Source organism: Oncorhynchus kisutch, linkage group LG13, assembly GCF_002021735.2.
Source record: "Oncorhynchus kisutch isolate 150728-3 linkage group LG13, Okis_V2, whole genome shotgun sequence".
Classification (NCBI taxonomy): Eukaryota; Metazoa; Chordata; class Actinopteri; order Salmoniformes; family Salmonidae; genus Oncorhynchus; species Oncorhynchus kisutch.
Genome location: NC_034186.2, coordinates 47043031 through 47057308, shown reverse-complemented (window position 1 = coordinate 47057308; position 14278 = coordinate 47043031). Strand labels below are relative to the sequence as shown.

General features: G+C 42.8%; 1 protein-coding gene across 1 annotated transcript in view; it reads left to right on the top strand.

Moving 5' to 3' along the window:
• LOC109902931 (PEX5-related protein) overlaps window positions 1-14278 on the top strand; it is a 170756-nt gene that overhangs the window by 143672 nt on the left and 12806 nt on the right. The window contains exon 8 of the mRNA XM_031838078.1: window positions 9369-9485. Coding sequence (XP_031693938.1) covers window positions 9369-9485 — 117 coding nt within the window. The remainder of the gene's footprint in view (window positions 1-9368; window positions 9486-14278) is intronic.

Sequence of the window (14278 nt, the reverse complement as noted above, 5' to 3'; positions counted from 1 at the left end):
CCAAATATGAAGTAAATCAGTCAATTTACATGTCTGAAAGTGTGTTTGATGTTCTTCAAAGAGCTTCACACGTCCAATCCTTTATGGCTCTATTGATGTGCAAAATCCCAATCACAACAACAGGAAGTGGTTTGACAGATTCACCTGCGGGGCTGTCCTTGGAGCCATATTAAGGTAGAAATTTAGAATTAAAATTTGATGGAATTTTAATGGAATTAAACACTGAAATAAACTGTACCGCTGTTGGTTGTGTAATTAGACACTATGACTTACTCTAAAACAGAACACTGATAGTTATCAGATAAGAAAAATGAAAGGCCCTCGCACTTCATGTCTGCCTGACTATGGTTCCTTCCGTTATCAAGCATAATTAAAAGAAAAAATTAATTGCACCACCATTAATGTCTGTCCCTTAATCTTGGAGAAGAAAAATGCCAATTTGATAATGAAGTCTAAAACAAAAGCTGTACAGTATAATGCAGTAAGTTGTTTAGAGCTATAAAATTCAACATTATAGAGGAGACAGCAATCATTTGCTCTCAGGAAATGACCTAGACTGTGTAGAAAAATCTATTTTGACTGTATAAATTACCTCACTTGAGTTGGGGACAGCACTACTTGCAATTAAGGCTCTTGGTCTGTTCCGTGGGCCAAGGACCGGTATTATCTGCATTTCCATATTTACTTATACTGGCAATAATCTATTCATGAAGTAACGAATGGATCTCCTAAATTAACTTGTTGTTTTGGCAGGCAGCGAGCACAAGCCTGAATTCTGTGCGTTTCACATTTACACTTCATCTGAGCTAGTCGAATTAGAGTCGCAGGCAGAGGCTTGCTTCATTGATACATGGGATAAAAAGGACCTTCCTCTCAATCTCATTCCCAGAAATGAAAATGCTGATCTGTGTGCAAAATACACCATTGTCTGTATTGCAAACATTTCAAATAATCAGAGTGTGTTTGATTCCTTCGAATCTGTTATAAAACGGCCAAAGTGTCTAATTTACAGAGACTGCCATGAGTGCATGCACCAATTATGATATGTGCCACGGTACTGGAATGGTTGTGCAGGGTGAAACAATCCTCAATAGCGTGACACATGACAATGTGTCATGTGTCACGCTATTGAGGATTGTTTCACCCTGCACAACCATTCCAGTACCGTGGCACATATCATAATTGGTGCATGCACTCATGAAAGTAACATCCAAGAATGTAATTAGTTTGTCCGATTTTGTGGTGATGACACACAGCAATAGGACACTCGTGCACACAAGCAGATCTTACATCTTACTACACGCAGTCTCTCTAGCTACATGCTTGGTTAGCTCTGGAATCAGTTAGGATGAAGCCTCTGCAGGGTTACTGTCGCCAAATGAAATATTGCACCATTCCTAATTGCCTTTCTCACAGATGTTGTAATTTTAATCATAAAATGGCCCCAGGTCTGTGCTCGTTTAATCAAGGAATGACGTATGGTTGTATGCACATTCAATCTTATCAAATTAAAACGCGTTCTCTCCACATTACCTTGACCGTTAAATGACTCATAACTCTGGGCATTTCCTTGTATAAAAGCTCCATGAGCACTAACATGTGAAGTTCATATGAGCACATCAAATTAGGTGTCAAATGAATGCTAAGAGTGTATCTTTGAGAAATTAAGGCATACAGTGGCTTTTAGAAAGCATCAAAATTGATTAAATGTAATCTCACCCGTCTACACACAATACAAAATGACAAATTGAAAACGTGTTTAGAGATTTTTGCAAATGTGTTATATGAAATACAGAAATATCTCATTTAAATAAGTATTCACACCCCTGAGTCAATACTTTGTAGCACCACCTTTTAGCAGCGATTACAGTTTTTCTGGGTAAGTCTAAGAGCTTGTCCAACATTTGCCCATTAAGCTGTGTCAAATTGGTTGTTAGACAACCATTTTCCGGTATTGCCACCGATTTTTCGTAAGCGTAAACAGGTTTTTAGAAAAGTTTGCAAATGTGTTCAAATAAAACATACCACATTTCATAAGTATTCAGACCCTTTGTTATGAGACTCTAAATTGAGCTCAGGTGTTTCCATTGATGTTACTCAGGTGTTTCCAATGTATCCATTGATCATCCATGCAATGTTACTACAACTTGATTGGAGGCCACCTGTGATCAATTCAATTGATTGGACATGATTTGGAAAAGCACACACCTGTCTATATAAGACTCTCGGACTATGAGGAGCAAGATTATCTGGGGCTGGGAGACTAGTCAGGTTTGAGGGAAAGATGAACGAAGCAAAGTACAGAGAGATCCTTGATGAAAATCTGCTCCAGAGTGCTCAGGACCTCACACTGGGGCAAAGGTTCACCTTCCAACAGGACAACGACCTTAAGCACACAGCCAAGACAATGAAGGATTGGCTTCGGAAAAAAGTCTCTGAATGTCCTTAACTGTGCAGCCACACTAACCATCCAACCTGACAGAGCTTGAGAGAATCTGCAGAGAGGAATGGGAGAAACTCCCCAAATACAGGTGTGCCAAGGCTCAAGGCCTTAATCGCTGCCAAAGGTGCTTTAACAAAGTACATAGTAAAGGGTCTGAATACTTACGTGAATGTGATATTTAAGTTGTATTTTTTTATTATAAATGTGCAAACATTGAGTTTCCCTTTGTAGTCCGTATTAGTTTGCAAGCCCTGCCACATCTGACAAACATCAGAGCCGGTGCGGTAGGATTCAATGTTAGTCCTGTGTTGACGCTTTGCCTGTTTGATGGTTTGCCTGAGGGCATAGCGGGATTTCTTATAAGTGTCCGGATTGGTGTTCCAATCCTTGAAAAGCGGCAGCGCTAGTCCTTAGCTTGGTGTGGATATTGCCTGTAATCTATGGCTTCTGGTTGGGATATGTACGTACGGTCACTGAGGGGATGACGCCCTCAATGGACTTAGTGATGAAGCCGGTGGCTGAGGTGGTATACTCCTCAATAGCATTGGAAGAATCACGGAACATATTCCAATCTGTGCTAGCAAAACAGTCCTGTAGCTTAGCATCTTCGTCATCAGACCACTTTCTTATTGAGCAATTCACTGGTAGTTCTTGCTTTAGTTCTCTTGTATACAGGAATCAGGAGGATAGAATTATGGTCAGATTTTCCAAATGGAGGGTGAGGGGGAGCCTTGTATCCAGACCTTCTCCCTCAGTATCTCCGTATTTTCTTAACGCGAATGACGGGATGTGGACATGTTCTCCGGAAGGTAGTATATCCTTCGCGGTCAGACTCATTTTTTCTTTAACATTTGTCCAGTTTGAGGCAAGTAATCGCTGTTCTGATGTCCAGAAGCTCTTTTCGGTCATAAGACGGTAGCAGCAACTTTATGTACATAAGTTACAAACAATGCAAAAAAACAAGCAAAATAGCACAGTTGGTTAGGAGCCCGTAAAACGACAGCCATCCCCGTCCAGTGCCATTATTTGTATCGTGCTGCTACAGTAGGAATACAGACAGTACACAATGATTGCCCATGAAAGTCCTTAATAGTGTTGTCATTCTCTTACAGACAATACCGCTTGGTGGCCTACAGATGCTTTTTGGAGTTTGTTCTACGTGGTGGAAAAGCTAGGCACAGGACACCAAATGCCCTTGCCTGCATGTGTTGTTGGGTCCATTCAATGCAACTCAAGGAGCTGTGAAAGGTCCATAACAACAATCTCCCCTTGTACCAAAGTGACTTTGAACACTTTACTGCATCCCCCCCAAACACACCACATCAGATGCAAGTAGTCCCTTTGTAGAATTGTAGTATTTATTAGTCATTAGTATACTTTTCTTCTACTGTATACATTGCCATAACTGTTATTGCATACTGTTCCTGCAAATAAACTTTGACTTGAATACAAGCCATGTCTACTTATTGTATATTGACAGACTAATCGGTTTCTATTGAAACATGTTTTCTATCAACTCCTGACATTATTTGTTTTAGCAGTAAGATTGTAGCTAGTTAATGCTAAATATATTTCATGAATATCACAATGAATTGATCCTGAAGTTAACGTCAACACTATTGGTTTCGGATGCAGTTGGAATCATTTAGACCAAGGGGGGGGGGGGGGGGGGGGGGGGGGCGAAGGCCGGGCACTTCAGTCCGGCCCACGAGACAATAATATTTAGTGGTAGCCAATTGGTAGTTAGTCTTGTCCCATCGCTGAGAGGCGAAGGTCAAGAACAGTGGCATCCTCCAAAACACAACCTAGCCAAGCCGCACTGCTTCTTGACAAAATTCCAGCTTAACCCGGAAGCCAGCCTCACCAATGTGTCGGAAGAAACACCGTACACCTGCCGACCGTGTCAGCGTGCATGCACCCGGCCCGCCACAGGAGTGGCTAGAGCACGATGGGACAAGAAAATCTGCCTGCCAAACCCTCTCCTAACCCGGGCGACGCTGGGCCAATTGTGCGCAGCTTCATGGGTCTCCCAGTCACAGCCAGCTGTGACATAGCCTGGTATCGAACCCTGGTCTTTAGTGACGCCTCAAGCACTGCAATGCAGTGTCGTAGACCGCTGTGCCACTCAGGAGGCCCCTGCAAATTGATTTTAACAAACAATTGGTCCCCAAAAAAATACGGCCCTCCGTTGAATTTCAAAATCCCGATGTGGCCCTCGGGCCAAAAGAATTTGCCCACCCCTGATTTAGACATTCGTCAGTACACTTGCAGAAAATAAAACTATATCAAACTCCATTATATACATAAATGTACAGAGCTAGCAATATCTATACCACAATGAAGTTGTGAGCATACTAGGCATTCTATAACATCAGTCTTACTGAAAATTAATGGTGTGTTGGCTTTGTTCCAGACCGGGTCCGGAATGTTCTTCAGCTAGTGAACCTAGTGTTGGGCAATGTCAGCTGGTCTGGCAGAATTTAATGCGCTCATGACCTTGGATTCAGACTATACACTTCTGCTCTTGCCAGCCCAGTGCAGTGATTTCCTCTTCCAAGTCAGATTATGTTGAGCTTGTTCCCGGCTGACAGCTTTCATCCAATGGGTCTACAGCACAGGTGTCAAACTCATTCTACGGAGGGCCGAGTGTCTGTGGGTTTTCACTCCTCCCATGTACTTGAATGATGAATTAAGGTCACTAGTCAGGAACTCCCCTCACCTGCTTGTCTAGGTCTTAATTGAAAGGGTGGCGGGGGCAGCAGACACTCGGCCCTCCATGGAATGAGTTTGACACCCCTGGTCTACAGGATCTGTATTACTAAAGCTGGTGTCGTGTTCATCAGCAGTAGCAAGATTAGTCTGTAGGGCATACACTTGTCAGTGGTTAGCCAACATTTTGACTATTTTGTCACCATCAATACACACTCACAAGGTACTATATCCACCCATCCCCTCGTGTCAATAGAACATGCCGACTAACCTTCACACACACAATACTGACACCAGTCAGTCAGTCACCCACACCCTTTCCTCCCTACTAATAAATGATTTTCTCCAATATAGAACACGCTTTGCTTAAACAATCAACAAAGCCTCCATAACACCGAAGTTGTAGCCTACTTATAAACTCACCAACTATGACAACAAAACACGGACCATGTTTATGACCAGCTCCAGTGTATTTATATTTATTCATGGTGGAAAGATTTTGCAAAGATGACTTCCACTAGTTCCTGGTGCTGCGCTTGATGTTGCTACAGATGTTGATATAGGCTTGTCACGTTAGCCTCTGTGTAGTTAGTTAGCTAACGGTTAGATATAGTCCAGTAGGCTGTAGCTAACGTAACCTAAGGTAGCTAAAGTTAGCTTGCAAAGTTACAAATTACATAGCCAGATAACAGCTGGCTAATTACATTAATTTGCTTTGGAATGTCTAGCCAGCATATTATGAAAGCTAGGTAGCTAGATTTTGGTTTAGATAAACAAATCTAGTTTGTCAGCTAGTTACCTCTGCTCGACTTCTTAGTAAGGTAATCGATTAAATGTTACCCTAGCAGCCTGTGCTTGCTTGTAGCTTGCACATCCAGGTACTAAGCACCACACCATGACTTAGATATTGTCAACACAAAAATATAAATAAATAGTTCTTCACAAGCCAATGTTGTATGAACGAGTGGCTGGTCCAGTGAGTAATGTTCGCTACCTCAAACGGATCCACCTTGACAGGGGCGGTGCCACAGCCTGAAATCGCTATGAATTGGAGATGGAGGTCCTGGGCTGCCGTGGTTACACGTGGTCTGCGGTTGTGAGGCCGGTTGGACGTACTACCAAATTCCCAAAAATGACATTGGAGGCGGCTTATGGTAGGGAAATGAACATTCAATTATCTGGCAACAGCTCTGGTGAACATTCCTGCAGTCAGCATACTAATTGCACACTCCCTCAAAACCTGACATCTGTGGCATTTGTTGGGTGACAAATCTGCACATTTTAGAATGGCCTTTTATTGTCCACAGCACAAGGTTCACCTGTGTAATGCTGTTTAATTAGTTTCTTGATATGCAACACCCGTCAGGTGAATTATCTTGGCAAAGGAGAAATGCTCACTAACAGGGATGTAAACAAATGTGTGCCCAAAATCTGAGAGAAATGAGAGATGTTATTTGGGCGTATGGAGATTCCTGGGATCTTTTATTTTACATGTTGTATTTATATTTTTGTTTAAGTATAATGTGTCAGTTCAAGTAGCCTATGTAGGCTACAGAGCGTCTCATGTGAATAATAACACATTTACATTTTTTTGTAGGGGGTAGATGTATTTTTCACTAGGGAAAAAAACATTTCTTTACACCAATTGTTTTATTATATGTTCTAGGCAAGCATTAGGCTGAATATATTTGTGGTAGCTTCAGTGCCTGTGTGGTCCTCAGGTTACAATCTAAGTAACCGTATAGATTTTCAGTACTCTACACACCTCTGCAAATTATACATAGCCTAACTATAAAACGTGGGTGAGTGTACACTGGAGGAAAGTTTATCATTCTACAGTAGGCCTACAAACATCCTATTATCGGTTTTCACACCTTTCATGATGTGACAATGGTTAACGGGTAGCCTACAAAATGTAGACTATTGGAATATAATCAAATAACAAGGGCCCTATTGTAAACATTGAGTATCGCCAGCTGATGTCTCGTTAAACCATCAATATGCGCTAAATTCACCCACACAGCTGATCTCAATTGCAACCTATTAATGGTCACATCATTACCGCTCCCTAAAAGATGATGTCGGTGTTACCCTTAGTCAGAGATCTGAATATAATGACGAAATGCTAATGTCTCCACAAGTGTAGGTCTGCATATTAAGCCCATAGAAATGCATTGATCTTATTCTGGACAGATTTTGGCGAGAATGAGCCATCTTGCTTCACCTCTTACTCCCTGCTTGCAACCAAAGTCTTTCAAGATATGTTCGCCCTCTGTTTGGTATCGTCATCGGAACAACTTAGTCCTTTTTGAACAGAAAGTACTTCCTTGTTTACCACCGTAAATCTACTGTGGCACTTTACCTGACACTTTGAATGAATGGAAACTAATGTTGTTGTAGCCTACTGTTATTTTATTTGTTTACTATTTATGCTATCCAAAAAGTGTCTTGTATGGTCATTTATTTCCAAGATTGGGGGTAAAATATCCTTGGACTGTCCATATTTGAAATGTGTAACTAAAAGAAGTCATTTGGGGGATTGAGTTATGTGTTCCATAAGGGCTTGGGCCGGAATCGAACCCATACCTACACAGTAGGCCTATGTGTGTCCCCTGAAGGGAGCGTCCGAACTGCTAGACCACCCCAGGCCACAATTAAACTAAATGTTGACAGTTCATGCGTAAACTTAGGATACACTTTGCACTTGTATATCGTAGCCTAGTGGAGACTAATATCTATCTTGTTATTAAGCTATATAAAACAATGATTGTTATGTATGGCTCCCTTTCACATGATACATTTTTGTACTTTTAAATGTTGCAGTAATAGGACCTAGGCCTAGTGTTTGAGCAAGTGAGAGATAATATATTATTTTGATAGCAGGCCTGATCCCAATGACTCAACTGCCCCTGCATGGAGATAAAGAGAACTGCACATTTTCAAGGAATAGCAAGGCTCATTTGAATTTCCTGATGCCGCAGGAAAATTCTCCTTGACAAAAGAGTGATTAAGTTAAGATCTGACATCTGTAGCCTAAAGTGTCAAATTCGTCTAGGCAGGAATTTGATTGGCAAGTCATAGACATGTCAAAATGCACTCTATTTTCGGGTTTCTGGAGGTGTCGGAAATGTTTGCTCTTTGAAAGCAGATGACTTGCTCACTTTTCTCTTTGCTCACTGGCCCATGGAGTTATCGAGTGACATGCTTGGAGGTCTTTGACCTCAGCTGTACCTTAGCTGTAAGGTGAGGGCTAATAGACATGGCCTGCATGCTTGGACAAAGTCAGACAAAGAAAGCAACATCAGCACAACACTTCTCATGACCTGTTTCTGTCCAAATGAAGAGATTCGATACATGCCTCAATTTGTAACAAGCATTTGATGTAATTTGTGTTTTCTGACCAAGTACTTTAACTCCCATTTTGCTATGATACCCAAAAAATTACTAGAAAGACAGATCATGAGACACATAATGCACTATTTGCTAAATTCCAACTATAGGAGAGACACTAAAGTACAGATCTCACCAGGATGAAGTTCTCTGCATCCACTTGATTTTCATTTGAAGGCACTTTGCGATCCATAAAATAATTAGAGAACCGAAAAATCAGCAATCCCTTGAAAGGTTGGACCATAAAACATGCTAGCAAGAATCACAACAGTAACAATCCGCACCTGGAGAATTACCCAGACCAGAAAGCTTCCCTCTTTCAAACATATTTCCCTTTATCTAGGAATGATCAAGCAATTGAGTTCCATCCTCCCAATCAAAACCATGACAAACAATTGGTCAGCATTCCACCACTACAAATGCAAGAAGGTGTGACCTAAGGAAAAGGTGTGGCCTCTACACCTGCTAGTTTGGCATCAAAGGACATGTAGTTATAACACCAATCGAGGTGGCTGTTTGTTGTGTCTAGAGCTTTGCACATACAGTGCAAATTCCTCAACATCAATCCATCAACTGAAATGTCAACAAATGAAAGGTCAAAGGTCTAGCAAATTTTTGACATTTGGACACTGCATTTACATGTAATGGTGATTAGTCACCTGAAGTCCATACGTTACACACCCCGCCAATGAAAGAGTGAGATGGAGGTGACATTTCTGTGGCAGGGGAATGCATTATTCTCAAAGTATCAAAGCTACCAGTCCTCTGTTTACTAATCCGCCCACCTTTCCCTTTCTCCCACCCTCAAAACACCATCCCTCCACAGTCAGACACAGAGTTCTGGGACAAGATGCAGGCAGAGTGGGAGGAACTAGCGCGACGGAACTGGTTAACGGAGAACGATCAGGCCCAGACCCCCTCCAGTGTGTCGCCTCACGAGAAGGTTACTATTTTCATCTTTGACCTCTGTTATCATAGTACTCTGTCTAAACACCCTGTTTAGATGCCAATTATTTGTTTCCTTCGCATGTGGACATGTTCTACTTCATGAAGGGAAATATAACCTATGAACTTGATGATATACAGATTTACTGATTTAACCCAGTGCTTCCATAATGTTAGAGACAGGTCGAAAATTTACTGGGGGGGCTAGTCCAACTCAAGGTGTCATAAAAAGGATGCATGACCCTCCACTTGTATTGTAAAATAAATTGAACACCCTCGACACTCATAGAATTTAACTCAAAATTATGTTTACGACCACAAATAACAACTGTTTTGAACTTGTGTTTATAAACACAGGATCTATAAACACAGGGTCAAGATGGAGCGGGAGAACAAGGCGTATTCCTAACCAATTGTGTGTTTTTTTTTAACTTATTTTGTTCATAATGTTGCTGCTACCATCTCTTATGACCGAAAATAACTTCTGGACTATGATTACTCACCACGGACTGGCAAAATCATTTTTTTCCTTTGACGAGTCCGACAAGCCCGATGTGAATGATATACTGCTTTCCCGGGAACAGGCCCAGATCCCCCTAATTTGCGTGAAGAGAAGGTTCGGAGAAAAAGGGGCCAGAGGGCGGGCTGCCTTCTAAGAATTTGTAGACGATCGAATAAACCGCACTTCCTTCCATTCTGCTAGCAAACATGCAATCTTTGGAAAATAAAATCTATGACCTACATGGAAGATTAAACTACCAATGGGACATTCAAAACTGTAGTATCTTATGCTTCACGGAGTCGTGGCTGAACGATGACATTATCAACATACAGCTGGCTGGTTAAATGCTGTATCGGCAGGACAAAACAGGGGCATCTGGTAAGACAAGGGGCGGCGGACTATGTATATCAAAACAGCGGATGTACGATTTCTAAGGAAGTCTCGGTTTTGCTCACCTGAGGTAGAGTATCTCATGATAAGCTGTAGACCACACTGTCTACCTAGAGTGTTTTCATCTGTATTTTTTGCAGCTGTCTACATACCACCACAGACTGATGCTGGCACTAAGGCCACACTAAATGAGCTGTATTCCACCATAAGCAAACAGGAAAACGCTCACCCAGAGGCAGTGCTCCTAGTCGACTTTAATGCAGGGAAACTTAAATCCGCCTGACCAAATTTCTATCAGCATCTTAAATGTGCAACCAGAGGGGAAAAACTCTGGACCACCTTTACTCCACACACAGAGACACATACAAAGCTCTCCCTCCATTTGGAAAATCTGACCATAATTCTATCCTCCTGATTCCTGCTTACAAGCAAAAATTAAAGCAGGAAGCACCAGTGACTCGATTAATAAAAAAGTGGTCAGATGAAGCAGATGCTAAGCTACAGGACTGTTTTGCTAGCACAGACTGGAATATGTTCCGGAATTCCTCCGATGGCATTGAGGAGTACACATCAGTCATGGGCTTCATCAATAAGTGCATCAATGACGTCGTGCCCACAGTGACCGTACGTACATACCCCAACCAGAAGCCATGGATTACAGGCAACATCCACCCTGAGCTAAAGGGTAGAGCTGCCGCTTTTATGGAGCGGGACTCTAACCCGGAAGCTTATAAGAAATCCCGCTAAGAACCATCAAACAGGCAAAGCGTCAATACAGGACTAAGATCAAAATCGTACAACACCGGCTGATTCCCGTCGGATGTGGCAGGGCTTGGAAACTATTACAGACTACAAAGGGAAGCACAGCCGAGAGCTACCCAGTGACACAAGCAAACTACTATGCTCTCTTCGAGGCAAATAACACTGAAACATGCATGAGGCACCAGCTGTTCCGGAAGACAGCTCTCCGCAGCTGATGTGAGTAAGACCTTTAAACAGGTCAACGTTCACAAGGCCGCAGGACCAGACGGATTACCAGGACTGGAACTGCGAGCATGCGCTGACCTATTGGCAAGTGTCTTCACTGACATTTTCATCATCTCCCTGTCCAAGTCTGTAATACCAAAATATGTTAAGTAGACCACCATAGTCCCTGTGCCCAAGAACACTAAGGTAACTTGCCTAAATGACTTCCAACCCATAGCACTCACGTCTGTAGCCATGAACTGCTTTGAAAGGCTGATCATGCCTCACATCAACACCATTATCCCAGAAAACCTAGATCCACTCCAATTTGCATACCTCCCTAACAGATCCACAGATGATGCAATCTTTATTGCACTCCACACTGCCCTTTCCCACCTCGACAAAAGGAACACCTATGTGAGATTGCTATTCATTAACTACAGCTCAGCGTTCAACACCATAGAGCCTTCAAAGCTCATCAATAAGCTAGGACCCTAGCACGAAACACTTCCCTCTGCAACTGGATCCTGGACTTCCTGATGGGCCGCCCCCAGGTGGTAAGGGTAGGTAACAACACATCTGCCACGCTGATCCTCAACACTGGAGCCCCTCAGGGGTGCGTGCTCAGCCCCTCCAGTACTCCCTGTTCACTCATGACTGCAAGGCCAGGCACAACTCCAACACCATCATTAAGTTTGCCGATGACTCAACAGTGGTAGGCCTGATTATCTACAATGATGAGACAGCCTATAGGGAGGTCAGAGACCTGTCAGTGTGGTGCTATGACAACAGCCTCTCCTTGGTGTCCACATCACCAACAAACGAACAGGGTCCAAGCACACCTAGACAGTCGTGAAGAGGGAACGACAAAACCTAACCTGAGGGGGACTCAGGAGACTGAAAAGATTTGGCATGGGTCCTCAGATCCTCAAAAGGTTCTACAGCTGCACCATCGAGAGCATCATGACCGGTTGCATCACTGCCTGGTATGGCAACTGCTCTGCCTCCGAATGCAAGGCACTACAAAGGGTAGTGCGTATGACCCAGTACATCCCTGTGGCCAAGCTTCCTGCTATCCAGGACCTCTATACCAGGCGGTGTCAGAGGAAGGCCCTAAAACCCCATAGAAAATCTTTGGATGGAGTTGAAAGTCCGTGTTGTCCAGCAACAGCCCCAAAACATCACTGCTCTAGAGGAGATCTGCATGGAGGAATGGGACAAAATACCAGCAACAGTGTGTGAAAACTTTGTGAAGACTTACAGAAAACATTTGACCTCTGTCATAGCCAACAAAGGGTATATAACAAAGTATTGAGATACACTTTTGTTATTGACCAAATACTTATTTTCCACCATAATTTGCAAATAAATTCTTAAAAAATCCTACAATGTGATTTTCTGGATTTTTTTTCTCATTTTGTCTGTCATAGTTGAAGTGTACCTATGATGAAAATTACAGGCCTCTCTCATCTTTTTAAGTAGGAGAACATGCACAATTGGTGGCTGACTAAATACTTGTTTTGCCCCACTGTACATGGGCATATAGGCTTAGGTGTCCACTGCATGATATGAATATATTAATAAATATGTAGCCTATAGAAAAGGAAGAGAAGATTCGGCCTAACCCCAGAGAGATAGAGATATGCGACACCGACATGCTTTCCTTTTTTGACATATTTTAATTTTATTTGACCTTTATTTAACTAGGCAAGTCAGTTAAGAACAAATTCTTATTTACAATGACGGCCTAGGAACAGTGGGTTAACTGCCTGTTCAGGGGCAGAACAACAGATTTGTACCTTGTCAGAGAGACTACTGCGTCTGCTATACAGATGCAAAGGTACAGAAGGCGGGTAATTCATACATTTTCGATCGAAATATTTTGTATAAAGATAAGCATGATATCTCTGGTAGGCCTGAAACAATCTTTGTCCCCTCAAGTTCAACTTTCGATGTCAGTTGGAGCGCCAGTGTGCACTATCATAGGTCTGCAGTAGCTAAAGCGTAATAATAGCCACACCGTACGAAACCTTCACAAACGTTTCTAAACTTTATTAGGGTAATATCAAAAGAAAGTAAAGGCATTGTTTATCGGGAAATTACGAACAGAACAGCAAATGTAAACGAGGTGAAAAATGCACTAACCTCCCCTAACCTCCGTCTTCTTGGGCACCTGTATTTGGTGAGTTTCTCCCATCCTTCTCTGCAGATCCTCTCAAACTCTGTCAAGTTAGATGGGGAGCGTCATTTCACAGCTATTTTCAGATCTCTCAATGACATCCCTATGGTGAAGCATGGTGGTGGCAGCATCATGCTGTGGGGATGTTTTTCTGAGGCAGGGATTGGAAGACTAGTCAGGTTTGAGGCAAAGATGAACAGAGCAAAGTACAGAGAGATCCTTGATGAAAACCTGCTCCAGAGCGCTCAGGACCTCAGACCGGGGGGAAGGTTCGCCTGACAGCAGGACAACGAACCTAAGCACAGAGCCAAGACAACACAGGAGTGGCTTCGGGACAAGTCTCCGTCTGTCCTTGAGTGGCCAAGCCAGAGCTTGGACTTGAACCCGATCGAGCATTCTCCCATTCTTCTCTACAGATCCTCTCAAGCTCTGTCAAGTTGGATGGGGAGTGTCACTTCACAGCTATTTTCAGATCTCTCCAGAGAGATACGCCATCCCATCTGGTTTGCGCTTAGTGGGACTATCATTTGTTTATTTCAACAGGACAATGATCCAACACACCTCCAGGCTGTGTAAGTGCTATTTGACCAAGAAGGAGTGTGATGGAGTGCTGCATCAGATGACCGGGCCTCGACAATCACCCGACCTCAACCCAATTGAGATGGTTTGGGATGAGTTGGACAGCAGAGTGAAGGAAAGGAAGCCAACGAGTGCTCAGCATATGTGGGGATGCAAGACTGTTGGAAATGCATTC